The sequence below is a fragment of the Bipolaris zeicola genome, assembly GCF_000523435.1.
Source record: "Bipolaris zeicola 26-R-13 unplaced genomic scaffold scaffold_258, whole genome shotgun sequence".
In the NCBI taxonomy this organism is placed as follows: Eukaryota; Fungi; Ascomycota; class Dothideomycetes; order Pleosporales; family Pleosporaceae; genus Bipolaris; species Bipolaris zeicola.
This window is the reverse complement of record NW_006912307.1, coordinates 1-15,077: the sequence shown is the minus strand read 5'-3', so window position 1 is coordinate 15,077 and position 15,077 is coordinate 1. Positions and strand designations below refer to the sequence as shown.

Below are 15,077 nucleotides of genomic sequence, written 5' to 3'. Positions count from 1 at the left end.
CGAGGTGTTCACCTTATGCGACATATGCATACCATCTTGCACATCTCCATATATGTACATGTCACATTTATGCACCCCAGTGGCAACTGACTCAGCACAAGCCCTGGCTTCACCGCTTCTCCACTTTCACCACCACTGTCACCTCCCACCACCATCTCCCCATCTTTGCTAACACTAGAGTACATCGGCACTGTTATCTATGTACGTGTCATTCCCACCTTGCCCTTCCGGTCACTTCCCACCCCCCCTCCCCCTTCACCCGCATGCTTAATGTTGCATATCCTTACGAACTCTAAATCTCAAACCAGCGCATAGCAGGACCAGGCGCCCTGGGGTGTGGGAAGGGGGAGGGGGAGGGGGGCGTTTTTTCACCAAACAAAAAAAGTCTTGGGTTGCATTAGCAAAAGCGGCAGAAAAAAAAGAGGAGTGACCAGTACCATTGTATTGGATTATAGGTACATACTGTTGCAATATTCAGCCCGCCCGACCCATGTCCACTTTCCATGTACATATGTATTATATATGCGCGTGAGACAACGCAAACAGGCAAAGTCTAGAGCGTGGTGGAGAAGTATTTTGGCTGCATGATAATGTATCAAGAGCAAGGGGGTCGCGTATGCAGAGTAAGACAAGAGGAGAAAGAGGATATGGCCTTCTGGGCAATCACGGGCAGCGCGTGGCGCGTAGGAAAGCAAGGGGGTGGAGAAGCAGGGTGGGCCGGACGGGGAAAAAAATGGCGTACATCTTGTTAGCTTGGAGAGATAGTGAAATGTCCACTGCGCTGGCAATATGATTGCTGATAATGATATGGGCCGCCCGCATATGTACATGTCTATGTAGTACATATGTACATGTCTATGTAGTACATATGTATATGTACAAAGTGGAAACCCGGACACACCTGCATGGGACATGACTTATTTGATGAGGGGGGAAAGCGTGTAGCGCTATCGTGCCCGGCCGCGATCGAAACATCGATGTCGTACTGCAAAAGCAAACGAATCACATACCCAAACCCCACTTATGCTTATATGGCGACGACGGCGCCAAATGGGGCTTCCCCGTTGAGTTTGAACGATGTCGGTTGCAACGTCTGGAACACACCCTTGGGATCGTACTTGCTCGAGACCTTGTTTAGTCTTGCCACGCTGTCACCTCCGTAGCCGGATATAACGGGCTAGTACGGGCAGCTGTACGCCATGTACATGTAATCGTTGTATGCACCCAGCTGCTTGGCTTTTACTGTCGACGCGGCCAGAAAGTCCTGTGCCGTCTTGTATATGGTCTTGTCGTCCTTCTCGTCCGTTCAGGCCAGGTAGAGCAGGACGTGGAAGAAGGGTCCATCGTCCGGGCGCAGACCCAGCGCATTGCCGCCCTTCCTCTGCATGGCCCTCAACGCGGGCTTGGTAAAAGCTTGGAAGGCGATCGAGGGGGCGCCGCCACCGGGAAACTTAGGGACGATTTCGAAAAAGTGGTTACTCATCCATTTCATTAGCTCCGTATTGACTTTGAACGATTGCGACCACATTGTTGTGCGTAAGCCGGCCGGCATGCTTTCAGTCAGCCCCAACGTAATCTCGGCCAATGTGGTATTCTTGGTGGCTTCATTAAGAGCAGGGATCGAAAGATAGTCGTTGAGAACGTCCGGTGGATTCGACACGTCAACCGGATCAAAATATTCGTACACTGCAGATGCAATCCTGTATCCCGAATTGTATGCAACGGCAACAAAGTGCGCGGCCTTTGTATCCACCTCGGCGTCCTGAACCGCGTTTCCAAAAGCGTCCAACAATGCGGGGATGTGGGTGGCGTTATATTGGCGTTTGCTAGAAAACATGAGACCTTGAGGAAAGGTTTCGTAATTGAAGGTCGTAATGACACCAAAACTGTTACCGCCGCCTCGGAGAGCCCAGTATAGGTCAGGGTACGTTTTTTCGCTGACGGTAATAATTGCTCCAGATGCGGAAACGACCTCGTATGATGCGATGTTGTCGCATACTAGGCCGTACTTGTCATTGTGGTGACTGATGCCACCGCCGAGCGTGAGACCACCTACTCCGACCGTCGAAGACTGTTGAGGTTGTCAATCACGTGATTAGCTAATATATTGAGTGACTTACGCGTCCACCAACTACTGCAAGATTGTAAGGAGTGAGGTGGTCGTAAACTTCTTTCCAGCGGTTTCCGGGACCGACAGCAACAGTTTTATTATCAGCAGATAGCACGAGCTTGTTCATTTTCACCAGATCGACCGTAATACCGCCCTCAATACTCGATGCAGGAAACGCAGCATGTCCCCCACTTTTGACCGCAAACGGACACTGCGTCAAGCGTGAAAGTAAAACTAGAGTCGACACCTCCAAGGCTGCTGTTGGAATGAATGTACAACGGGGCTTTACACTGAGCGGCTGTTGCGACCAGTATGTTGTCGGAGCTTCTTGTGATAGCTTCGAGTCTCCAAAGACGAACTTCAAAGAATCGCACTGTCGATAGTGTTAGCCAGCATCTGATGCAACGTAGTGGATCAACTCACGGCAATCGAGCAGCCTTCCAGCGAAGACCGTTCGACTAAGTTGGACAGCCCTGGCATGGCGGACACATTAAAGCCGTTGTCAATAAGTGCTTTTGTAACGTTGAAATCAGCTGGTTTAAAAACATCCTGGGCAATCGTTGCGACAGCACTTGTGGCGAAAGCAATTAGTGCGAGTTTGCGGAGATTCCTCATGGCCACAGATATCAGACAACCGACGACTAAGGTAACTCAAAATGTATGTTGAAACCTGGATTTTGGCGTGGATAAAACGGCCTTCGCATGCAGGCACCGACTCCATTTGTAAATATTGCTAGATATGCGATACGTTCCATTGCGAGTAAACCAAGAGGGTAGGTGGTTGAGACTGGCGTGGCTAGTTTATCAATCCCGTTGCCGTTACTTAAAGTTCATGTTGGTGGGAAAAAGTAGTTTTCCCGCTACCTTCGTCTGACCACCTTGAAGCATGTGTAAACGGTATGCACGTGTATTGTCCAATCAGGTATCTTCAAATTGCCACACCAAGCGGTAGAAAAGGACTCTGCATGTAAACGGAGCGATCGAGACGCTGCAAGCGAAATGTATCGTTTGGACTAGATTGGACGTAAGATGTAGTTCTTACAGGAGTGCATGTCACGACGTGGTGAACAAGCTTGGCTGCTTTGTGGACTCAGGTTACTCGTCCCCCTCTGGCTAGTTGATGATTGTGGCGCGGTCTCGTGCATGGTGGTCGTAAAAGCATTTCTGAAATTAGTGATGATTATTTTCTGCGTGTTTCCTCCTTTGTGTACGGGTGGCTGTGTGTAAGTGAAGGAATGAGGGGCAAACCGTCCTGTTGACGTGGAAAATTAATTTTGGCTAGCAACTGCTTAATCAGGAGATCCCGCGGCCCGCGGCTGGCTATCCGGGCTGGGCATCGTGACACCGCTTGCGGTAAGTGCAAAGTGTTTACCGATGTTCCGTAAAAGAGACGTAAGAAAATTGGTCACGGGATATTTTGCTACCTCGCCTACGTACTCTTCGAGCGAGCAGTGCCACCCCAATTCTTAACAATTTTTACAAGCCGACATGGTATCGAGACATCCAATCAGAGGGAGCATGCAGACTAAGCAGTTCGGCCTGTAACCGTTAGCAGATTGCTTAATATTGTTGGCAACAGAAATCTCGGACCTACAGATACCTGAATCTCCAAGAACATAACTAAGAGAACTTCCAACTCAAACAACATCCGTAAAATGACTAGTACCCATACTGAGGGAACCTCAAAGCCTTCAACCCATGCTGTGAAGATGGTTTAGATTTTGAATCACCAATTCGTATGTACTTGATATATAGCCACTTGTGCTTATTACCATAGCCGTCTTTCTTTTGATCAAGGCCACTCAGCCGATTAAGCACATTTGTTTATACTGCAGACTCGCCCTCACTCACTACCGCTTCTCCTGCACTGTTGTTGGGCCTGCCCTCTCCATCCAGTAGAGGTGCATAGCCACTAAGTAACTCCGCGTTAAGTTTGTACTTCCCGACCGAAAAAGATCTACCCTGACACTGCGGGCATGAAGTAGGATAATAGGTACCCGGCTGGAGCGCTTCGTGGATCTGCGTCATGACGAAGTAAAGGTGTATCAAACTAGAATATATCAGTCTCCCTCAATCGGTATTCAAGGTTATCTAAAAGACATACAAGTTGCAAATGAGAAAATTAGTCCCATAAGTGCCCAGCATGACCATGTCCCGGGTAGCGCCCCCATCAGGGAGGAATACCCAATCCCTGGAAATTACACAGTCAGTCAAAGCCGCTCAATTGAATGGAGCCGTTTCTTACAAGATCAGGCACACTAGCAGCGCGACGCCAAGTAGCAGGTCAAACACCAGGTGAATCGGCGTCCCAGTTAACCCACTAGCTTGGCATCCGCACTTCTTCTCGTTCGCAAGCAGCAATGCGGAGTAAGCCGAGGAGAAGAATAAAGGGAGGATGCCAATGGCGGGATTGACGCATTCGGAGAAGATGCCCTGGAGAAGCAGGATGAGGAAGCCAGGCGGGAAGGTGGCGAGCGAGATGGCACGGAGGGCGTGGTAGCTTGATTTTGTAAAGATTGTGAGGTTCAACATAGGGCCTGCCATGTCGTGAATGATTTAGAAATTCGTTGGGCCGGATAGTCGAAAGTATGGAGCGCGCGGGTGATTTGTGTATAGACTGGCTGAGAGAAGAGTCGATTTGGTTTCTAGGCGTTTACAAACTTTGAGTCCTGTTCTTTGAGAGAAAAGAGTTAAGAACTACATCAGGTGGTGCCGGAGAACTAAAGTCCTTATAATTCAATCAGGCAACCGTCATAATGTGCTGCTCACCTCGTACTTGGGCGATCGGCAGGGGGCCTTAATGGCAGTGCTGTTGGAAAAAGAGCCTGACGCTGCGGGCCGCACATTGGCAAGGCATACGCGTCACTGATAGTAGAATAATTTTCATTTTCCGAAGAGCCACGGCGGCTCAAGCGCGTGGTAGCGACGTGCTGCGGTATCTATTTACGGGTGCGGCTTGATGTTCTTTACACTTTCGGACCCCACCTCATGAGCACACCCACGTTGATCCTTGCCCTAGACCAGAAAAGCAGTCTGATATTCGCTGTAATTGTGGCTCATTAAGGCCAGAATAGGTATGCTTCACGAAAAAGGTGTGGCAAGCCTAAGCCTCGGTGAAACTCCAGTGGCGAATATAGAGAACATGGACTACCTTGCGCGAACCCATTCTTTCCAATTATTCATCCATCTTTCCTCCCATGGTACTCAATTTCGGCCCCTTCCTTGGAAAATTGGAGCATGGTTCGGTCCCTGAAACCACAGACATCTGCCAGCCCAGTGCAGGCCGCTGGTTAGAGCCGCAATCCTGTTGTTGTATATGGCCTCTTTATCGTTATTATCCGGGTACCGCATGAACATCTCGTATCCTGGAAGAACGTAGGAAAGCAAGCATCCCTTTGCCATCTTGTGTTCCATCCAGCAATCACGATACGCTTGAAAGCGTCATTTCACGCATCTCGCCCACATCAACGAGCAATTCTGGAATCCAATACCCCAAACTCTTGAAAACACAATCCTAGAAATCCCGAAATCCCTTTTTCAACCATGACCACCACCAGGTTTCTTCAACGCTCCCCCAAGGATACTCGGATCCAACATCTTAGCCTCCGGCACCTCGACCCCACACCGGACAAACATGCTCTTCCAAAGCGCACCCACGGCCCTTTCCTCCGGCATAAAAACAACAGTATTGATATACGTGCTAGTAGTATTCAAGCAATCCCCCTCATTAAAAAGCTGCGCCTCGCAATTATCCCCTTTATTCGAAAAAAATACGCCGCAGCGCGCTTCGCCCGGCAAATTGATGCAAGTTCCGTTTTTCCATTTTTCAAGCGGAGGCGGGAAGTATGACTTTTTGAGGAGTTTGCCGCGGCAGTGTTTGGGGCCGCCGGAGCCGGCGTATGTGAGGGCGAGGATGGGGATTTGCGGGGCTGGAGGGGCGACGGGTTTGGGGGCTGGAGCCCGTGATGGTGTGGGTTTGGGTGTGAGTTTAGGGCCTAGGACTCCTTCGGCGTCCCAGCTGCCGCTGCTTTGGGGTTCTGGGGTGAATCCGATTATACCTTCTTGTGTTTCGGTCATGAGGGTGGGTACTGTTTCTTTCGTTGTCGTAGTGGATACGCGCGTTTTCACCAGGGTAGTGGCAACGATTGTCGTGGTCAAAGTAGTCGAAGCGAGCGTTTTCGTCAAGACAGTGGAAATGGTCGTTTTTACTGCGGCAGTAGATAGAATGGCCATATCCAGGGTAGAGGACACGAGTGTTGCCGCAGTGTCCGTGGACTCCAACGTCATGGTCACGAGAGTCGATGCAAGCGGCAATCCAGATATAACGCTGCTCCCATTGAACACATCTCCACGATCAAACTCCGTACCATTCAGCAGCGCCTTGGCCGCCACCACATCTCCATCATCCGGAATCCTAGCAGCCTGCGCAGAGCTGATTTGTACGATCTGGGGCGATATACCGCGAATCTGGATAGCCGTCGCTAGCGACAATGCGATGAACAAAAGAAAAAAGGCCGACGACGCGATAAGAATTAAGTGCCGAGAAAACAAAGACATTGTGCCATGGAACGAAGAAAAAGCTTAAAAAAACGAGAGTCTGGGGGGATTGAGTGTAATGTTGTCGGGATGCGAGGACGTTGCCAAGCTTCCATCAGGGGTTGTTGCTGTATGGGTTTCATCCCCATGCTCGCCTCAAACGCTTTTCAACCAGACCTTCTCGATACGTATATTGGTGGCTGTACGCTAGTATAGTTTGACGATAATCTATATGTCTCCGCTTAAGATTGTTGTGGTCCAGACCAAGTGATGGAAACATCATCGATGAGCAAATCGTGAACGCATAGGAACGATCCTCAAAATGCGTGGTGAGTTTCCACAGTACTTATCAATCCAAAATATTAGAGAAAGTCGGAAAATCCTACCAACCATGTTCATCCCTACGAAGATCCATCCGCTGCCTTGTCCTTCGATTTATCTTGCGGGACTCTAATCACAATCTTTCCCTTCGCCCTTCCTGTCTTCAGCTTCTCAAAAGCCTTGGGTGCATCCTCCCACTCAAACACTGTATCCACAATCGGCTTCAACGAGCCCTTCTTAAGCCATTCGCTCATGTGCCTCAATTGCTCCGCAGACGGCTTAGCCATAATTAACTGAAAGGAACTCTTTCCGCCACCCAGGAAACCCGGCAGAAGCATATTGCTAACCAACGTCTTCGTACCACCAAGGCTAGGTTGCATCCCGACTTGCACGAATTTGCCCTTGGGGAGGAGGAAAGCAGATGACGCTTTGTACAGGTTGTCAGGCGCACCGACATTGTCTACCACGGTGCTAAAGACCTGACCTTTGGCAGACAGCGCCTCAACGATATCCGTAGTCTTGTAGTCTATAACTTCGTCTGCACCAAGGCTCTGGCAAAACTCAATGTTGGGAGTTGAGCAACTAGTGGTAACATGGCAGCCCAGCGCTTTAGCGATTTGAATGCCAAAGACGCCGGTTCCGCCTGAGCCGCCGTTGATAAAGACTTTGTCGCCGCTCTTGACATTTGGCACGAGCGCCTGGTATCTATACGGGGGTCCGTGTTAATCCATATGTATCTCATTGCGTCATTTCCTTAGAAATAAGCAAAAACAAAACCACAAACTTACTCTGTCAACCCGACGATGCCGACGCCTGCCGCTTCCTCAACTTTCACACCTTCTGGTAGCACAGCAAGCATAGTTCGTTCTACGACTACATATTGAGCGAGGGTTCCGTTGGTCAGCGCACCGACTTTTGCGCCAAAGACGAATTCGCCGATTTGGAACTCGTCAACTTTTCGGCCGACTTTTGCCACTGTGCCGCAGAAATCAGCACCCGGGGTGATGTTGGATCCCACGAGTCGAAGGGGCATAGGGCCTTCGGTGACTTTGTAATCGACGGGATTCAGTGCCATTGCGTGGACTTGGACGAGGACCTGTTCATCGTGGAGGAAGGGTAGTGGTGCGGATTCGTTGATCTGAAGGTTCTTCTCGATACCACCATTCGTGCTGTTATACTGCCAGGCCTTCATTGTGGCGGCCATGTTTGCTGGACTTTTGGCTGAGACGGAGAGGTTGAGGTGAGCTGAATGCGATTTGCCAGGGCGCTGTCCTGGTTAACTTTATAATAGTCCGAACCCGACAGAAGTGCGTCATGGCGATTCAGTCCAGGGCGGGGCTCGCGGCGGCGCCATTCAGCTTGTATTTCGCCGCTGGGTGTGCGCCTCTTCACAGTGCTGCGCGCACTCGACTCAGGGAGCCATCACCATCACCACAGCGATTGGTTTATTTGTGGGGCAGCTACTATCCAATGAGCTGCGAAATGGGTCAATACGCCTCCTCGAGACTGACTTGACCTATTCGCGCGTAGTTGCATGCGCCCACGCGCTTGACAGGTTCTACGTAGTGACTTCAAGAGGATGCAAGATTTAGAAAGAACACAAAATGTCTCTTCTTGGTTGCTCGTCATATTTAGTATCTATCGCGAAGTTAAGGTGCTGACGGGCGTAAGCCACGTCGAGCGTCGTACTTGCAGCCAGCCTATCAACATGTTTTCAGATACAACTACTTTTCAAGAATATTTGATAAACATCTGCTCGATACCGGTAATATTCCACGTGCCGGTAACAGTGTTCAGAGTCAGATTCGTTGGAGTCGTTGGCCCACGCTGGAGCGCGCCGCTCTCAACGTATCCGCCCGCTGCCACAACCGAGCCATTAGTCCTCGCCAGGTGGTTAGCGCCCGCCTTGACAGTGAAGTTGGCGAGACTAATGTCGAAAGGGTTGCGAGAAGCGACTGAAGGAGAGCCTTCAAAGGATTAGCAAAGAGTGATGATTAAGACGAACAGAGATTGACAACACGACTTACCGTAGTACTGCGCGTTGAGCTCTTCAGGCGAGATGAAAAGTTCATAGTATCCTCGGTAGTAACCCTCTGTCCACTGAAGCTCCCTGTTGTCACGAACGAGCGCTGCAGAGCGGTCGGTCGAATTCGCAATCGATCTACCAGAGCCGTAACCGCTAGAGGAGACAGCAGTGCCAGCAAACTCGACTCCAATCGCACCCTCTCCCGTAGCCTGGTCGTATGGGGTTTCGTCCAGCCAAACGAGATCAGAAACCCAGTTGGCGTGTGAATCGCCGGCCAAGAATGCAGTGTTTGGGATCTTGTTACTGTAGAGATGGTGTAGAGTACGGTTACGGTTTGCGGTGTAGCCCTCGTCAAAGTCAGCAGCGCTTCCTGGGCATCGTGCAAATCCGATACTTACATCCCACTGGTCAGCATTCAGCCAGTCGCTGTAGACCGCACTATTGTTCATGCGCGAAAAGATGATCTGGTTACCGACAATCCTCCAAGTAGCGCCTCGTTCATGTGACTCGGAGAGCCGGTTGTAGAACCAGTTTTCCTGGCGGCTGCCCATGAGTGAGCGACTAGCGTCATCTCTGATTGTTTCTATATACGCGTCATTCTCATCCAGGGTTGTAATTGATCGATCATAGTTGCGGGTATCAAGGATGATGAGATCGAAGAGCTTGCCCATCTTGAAGTTGCGCCAGATGCGGAGGTTGTCATCAAGATCGACCTGGCGGATCCTATTTTCCTTGTTGGTTATATTAAAAGATATTATATTATGAGACTTACGGCATCCATTCAAAGTATGCTCGAACAGCGTTCATTTTTCTGGAGTCGACGCTGATACCTCCGTACTTCAAGAAGCTCTCTTCGGTATTGTTCATATTGCTACCTGTATTAGTAAATACTCTGAGGCAAACGGAAGTCTCTCACCTAAACCCATCACGGTATCCGTTGTTGGCAATTTCTTGAAAATTGTCAGATGATTACAGTTCACAGAGCAATTTGACATACCATGGTCGTCCCATGTGGGGATCCATGCAAAGTTCTGGTGGGCAAGCTTCAAGTCATCATCCGTACGGTACTGGCCAATTCTAGTTCGGTAGTCTATTAAATGTATTAGTTACGATCAATACTTGGCAAAGTATGGGTACTTACCGTATAGTGTGACAATCTCGCGTGGCGGATTCGTTGCTCTAGGATCTTTACCGAGCTTTCCTTTGGTAGACTCGTATATATAATCGCCCAGATGAACCTTGAATTTTGCATCAGCCAGGTTTACATGAGAAGTGTTCGGTGAGTCCTACAAAGAAGTCCACATTGTCCTTTCTTGCAGCATTTCCATAAGCATTGAAATATCCGTTCTGCCAGTTGGAGCAAGAAAAGACTGCAAAACCGACTTTGGAAACATCGTCGTCATGATCAGGGCTAGTCTTGGTTCTGCCTAGAGGACTTTTGTTGGAGCTGCCGCAGACACTGAATTGATAGTAGTACTGGGTGAATGGCTCCAAGTTCTTGGCTTCAACCTTTGTGGAGTTAGCTTCCTTCTTAACTGGAGTGGCGCAAGAGAATAACCTTGACAGTGTAGTCGATGTCGGAGGTGGTGTATGCTTGTCCTTCATCAACAACAGTTGAGAGGTCGCTGTCTGTACCAACACGATAGTCGACGCAGATGGGATTTGGCGAAGCTTGGATGTACTTTTCTGTCTCGTGGTTGTAGAGTGCTACGTAGCCAGAAACAGTAACGTTTGATCTGTCATGTTCGAGCGAGGGTGCAATACGGGTCCAGAGGATGACGGAGTCAGGGTAGGGATCTCCAGAGGCAACACCATGTGTGAAGTTGAGCTGGGCCGGGTCCCATGGAGCAGAGCGTTTGGAAAGAGTTCTCTTTGCGACTTTGGGTACATCTATTCCAAGATCATTGTGCCGACGAGAAGGCGAGTGGTAGTTCAAGTTGCCGTCGAAGGATGCACAAACGAGCGAAGCCAACGGAACGACCGCAAGTAGGAGCGAGAGCATCTTGTGAACTTGAGGAGTTTGTTTTCTCCGACTGGTTTGAAAGAACACCGGGTATCAAAGCGTTTATAAACAGTGGTTGGCCTTTGACGTCTTCGATATGTGCATGCTTGTATGCACGGTTTAGTCCTCATAGACATGTATGACGATACGCTAAGCTCCACACGTTCACGTTGTACATTCAACAAGACCATGGCACCGCAGAAGGCCAATCATACATGACGTATTTCCAGCGTGAAATCCGGTGCCTGTTGATCGCAATTGCACATGTTGCAATGTGAGACTCTGATTAGTTGAATGCGCCATGACCCTATCAAATGGTCTAGCGTGTCATTGACATCCCGCATGTCTTCACCTTTCCAGCAATGCTGCAACACACTCAAAGGGGCAAGTCGAATTTACGAGTCGCAAGCTTATAGGCACACGTTAGCGATGACGGGCGGGCTAAATGCAAGTATGCTTCTCCCCACGCACGTGTAGGCTAAACGGAGCTTGATTGGCGCTGCTACGTAAGTATTATTGTGGGGTAATCCCAGGAGTATTTCTCATCCATACTGCTGCCATATCTACCTCGCTTCTTGTTACACTGGCTTGCGCAATCGGCTTCCGCTACTTACGCGATATGCACGTAGCATCTGGCAAGGGTCTCCTGAACCGCCAAGTCTGTACTTTACTTACCAAAATAAGCTCGGTCTACTCCTAGGAATCACCAACAGTCGAACCTTACAAAAGCACCACAAACCCAAGCCACATTGCTCAGTTACTTACTCGCTTGGCTACTTGCTAGTATGAACATGCCCGCTGTACGCCATATACTGTGATCTGGACGCTCCGTCAGTAGACTATATTGCTCTCCAAGATGTTTTCTCACACTCTCATTCTATGAACGGAATATGGTGAGCGAGGATTATCCACTGCCAAGTTAGGGGAACAATCCATACTTGAGATGCATGTACCATGAAGCTCAATAATGTCATCTTGAAATGCACATAGTCAAGTAGCAACTAAAGTCTATTTATCTCAAGAAACAATTCACTTAGACTCTTTTTTCATGTCTGAAAACAATAGATTGATTGTTTATGCTTTCTGGTGTTCTCTATTGGTGAATCAGCATGGGCATTTCAAACAACTACTTGTCTGTCAGCAGCCTCAAGACCTGCTCGTGGCTTTGAGATGAAGCTACAGAAAGTACATTCTCGTAGTATCCAACGAAACAAGGGTCACTTTCTCAAGCTACAAGACGGTAAAACAAGACTATGGGGAACATCAAGTTCTCGGCATCACAATAGATGACCGCACATTAAAGCAGGAAGTATGGTCCTTTTGGTCGTCACCAACATAGTCAAGTTAACTAATAAGCGCAGAAGGCGAAGTGCATGTCTTGTACTTCCTTAGTTGCAGCCTAAAGTGTTGTAGCTATGCTCTGCAGAAAAGCCACAAAAGTCGTCGTTTGTGCTGTCATCTCTTCAGTCCTCTGCTTCACTGTCATGACCTCTCTTCCCAACATCCAATGGCTACTCCAACCTAGACAGATAGGGCGAGGCTAATCCTGGATGGGTCTCGCCATTCCCGAGTCTTTCACGACAAAGGAACGATGTATTGGGAAACTAAATACATCTTCAAAAAACAAATTATCAATTAAAGACGGGTGGTAATTGGAGGGTGCGCCATTCCTGCCAATTCGACTTGCTCCCTCTGGTCCACCATAGCGTAACCCCCGAATCCCCATTGTTAGATACGAACAAATCGACAGCTCTAGAACCTGTTCGAGTCACAGCCGTTACATCTACCGATCCAAGAAATTTCTGCGTTCCTACTGGTTGCGAGATGCACCATTCGGCTGGTAATCCAGAACGCCAGCACGTATGTACGGAACCATCAGAACCATGGACAAAGAGTTGGAGATTCTCAGACGAGAGCTTGATGACAGTGACTTTAGATTCAGCCCTGATACCTGCGTGAAGCGGTATCTGATCCCAGACGCGCTTCCAACCTGAGCTTACTGTCCAGTTGGTGGTATATGCTTGCCCATTCGGCTTGCGAGCAAATACTTCAATGGTATTCACATTTGGGACGATAGCTGATATTTCGGTCTTATTCGAAAATTGCCGACCGATTAACTGCCAGTCAGTCCAGCCATTGCCACCGTTCCATCCCAGCGTTTTGACGTTGCCATCTGCGTCACAAACAAAGAGATCCATGTTCTGTTGAGTTCTCGCAATGACTGTTATGTGTGCTCCAACCGGAAAACCGTGAGCATCCTTGGGTAGCGATTTCCCATAAGTGTCCTTTGACCATCCTTTTCCTTTTGTCCATTGCAGTGCGCTAATATGCCCGTCTTCTGAATAAGAAAACAAATCCAGAACGTCTTTGCCACGTGAGATTACGGCTACTTCGGCACCTCCATTAAATCCCTCCCACACCTTTTCCCAGGGTGACCATATGGTCCACTGGAATAAAGGAATGATAAATTCTGGGACATACCACCGCTTATTAAAGATGTTGCCATGGATGTTGCAAGCAAAGATATCCAACTTTTCTGCATCCTTTGACACTGCTGTTATTTTGGCACCGGGAGCAAAATCACCGCCGAGCTGGCCCGGATTCGACCAATCTCTGTCCTGCAACCACCATAGGTTATGAACACGTCCATCTGGTCCACATAAGAATAAATCGATTTGCTCTGTCTTACGAGACAAGGCAGTGATGCAAAATCGTTTACTTGCGTCTTGAACTGTCTCTTCCACTGTGCACGCTCTTGCTACGTTCGCTGGCGGAATGACTGATAGCACTTCCTTCCCATATGCCGCCGCCGCTGCTGCCGCACATGCCTGCCACTGATCGTTCTTATGCGAGTCAGCATAATCGGAGATCCCTCGGATTACTAGACATGGGAAGTTGTTTACTAGGCCTGCCGCTTCCATCTCAAAGCAAAGCACGCCGCCAAGCTTTGCGCTGACTGAGTCTCTTTCCACTGCATTCTTCATAACCTGGTTGCCTGATGCGATCGTCCCATAGTGTATTACTACCTCGTCGTCGCTGTTACGCGCCTTCCGCACCTCTTGTCTCTCTTTCTTACAATTGTCGCACGTAGGCCCGCCTTCGTGATCGTACGTCGCCTTGAAGAGGATATCAGCCCCGGCCTTTTCGCGCTGAAACTCGGGCACATGGTTAAGCTTAGCGGTGTACTCAGCAACCTTGCTTCGTCCCCGGATCTTATTCGCTTGCACGCTGCCTAGTGCAGCAAGCAGGATGTGCGGTGGTGAGTTGAGCGACCCTGTCCTCTCAAACCCATTTGGAGTAGCTTTGCCAGAGTCGTACTGTACAACGCCGCCAAATGTTTTGCCTGGTTTACTCACTACCACATCCCCTAGGCGGATGTCTGCTTCTGCGCTTGGCATGCCTCCGCCAATGCCCACCATGAGACCAAAGCGTATACCTTTGAAGGCAGCCTTCATTTGCGTCGCCACAGCGGCCGCAGGATTGTTCCCGATGCGCCCGACTGGCAGACACACGATCACGACGTTATGTCCGGCCACCGAGCCAAGGGAGTATATGTTCTCATCGTGAGGATCTTGGTCGAGGGCTGCGTGTTCTTCGTCGAGCATCTCTAGCGCCGCAGCCAGCTCGACCGGGATGGCGCACACCCATCCCACAGTGTAGTCTTCGCGGCATAATTGACGTGACATTCAGGACGCATGCGTAGGGGAAAGGAGCCTTTTAGCAGTCAATGTATGTAGGAAGAGAATTGATCATCGTCGGACAGCAGGAACAGAGGTATCAACAGTTGCTGTTGCTCAGCCTCAGCCTTGTGGCCAGCACTACAGCCTGTGGCCTCTTGTGGACTTAGTGGGCTGTACTATTAGGGGGCTTTCGCAAGGCTGACTCTGGAAAAATGCCGACTTGGCACGGCGCTAATCCTTACAATATTGAAAGCTATGTGCTAGAAAGAACCGCAAGCCAATTTTGCAAGCGAGTGTATATCCGAAGGAATCAAGGCATCAACAACAGACCAATGCGAATGCGGCCAGGCAGCAGAGACGGTGGAGCATTTTCTGTTCCGTTGCCGAAAGTGGACGACACAA

At 49.4% G+C, this 15,077-nt stretch overlaps 5 protein-coding genes across 5 annotated transcripts; all 5 read right to left on the bottom strand.

The window, feature by feature from the left end:
• Nucleotides 1–1,027: 1,027 nt before the first annotated feature.
• COCCADRAFT_40846 (uncharacterized protein) lies at nt 1,028–2,725 on the bottom strand (the record flags this gene model as incomplete). The annotated part of the gene is made up of 4 exons (XM_007718833.1): nt 1,028–1,177; nt 1,328–2,071; nt 2,121–2,483; nt 2,534–2,725. The coding sequence occupies 4 exons, from the start codon at nt 2,723–2,725 to the stop codon at nt 1,028–1,030; spliced, it is 1,449 nt and encodes a 482-aa protein (XP_007717023.1).
• A 1,209-nt stretch (nt 2,726–3,934) lies between these two features.
• On the bottom strand, nt 3,935–4,654 carry COCCADRAFT_108531 (uncharacterized protein; the record flags this gene model as incomplete). The annotated part of the gene is made up of 3 exons (XM_007718832.1): nt 3,935–4,160; nt 4,215–4,301; nt 4,356–4,654. 3 exons carry the CDS (start codon nt 4,652–4,654, stop codon nt 3,935–3,937), a joined length of 612 nt encoding a protein of 203 aa, XP_007717022.1.
• Nucleotides 4,655–5,647: 993 nt separating this feature from the next.
• COCCADRAFT_8992 (uncharacterized protein) lies at nt 5,648–6,667 on the bottom strand (the record flags this gene model as incomplete). Its single annotated transcript, XM_007718831.1, has 1 exon — nt 5,648–6,667. The coding sequence occupies one exon, from the start codon at nt 6,665–6,667 to the stop codon at nt 5,648–5,650; it is 1,020 nt and encodes a 339-aa protein (XP_007717021.1).
• A 380-nt stretch (nt 6,668–7,047) lies between these two features.
• Nucleotides 7,048–10,995, bottom strand: COCCADRAFT_108534 (uncharacterized protein; the record flags this gene model as incomplete). Its single annotated transcript, XM_007718830.1, has 11 exons — nt 7,048–7,672; nt 7,756–8,136; nt 8,718–8,934; nt 8,995–9,340; nt 9,392–9,716; nt 9,766–9,864; nt 9,910–9,943; nt 9,991–10,083; nt 10,135–10,231; nt 10,284–10,502; nt 10,552–10,995. 11 exons carry the CDS (start codon nt 10,993–10,995, stop codon nt 7,048–7,050), a joined length of 2,880 nt encoding a protein of 959 aa, XP_007717020.1.
• A 2,723-nt stretch (nt 10,996–13,718) lies between these two features.
• COCCADRAFT_42621 (uncharacterized protein) lies at nt 13,719–14,681 on the bottom strand (the record flags this gene model as incomplete). Its single annotated transcript, XM_007718829.1, has 1 exon — nt 13,719–14,681. A coding segment is annotated over one exon (963 nt), but the record flags the coding sequence as incomplete, so codon positions are not given.
• Between the last annotated feature and the right edge of the window lie 396 nt (nt 14,682–15,077).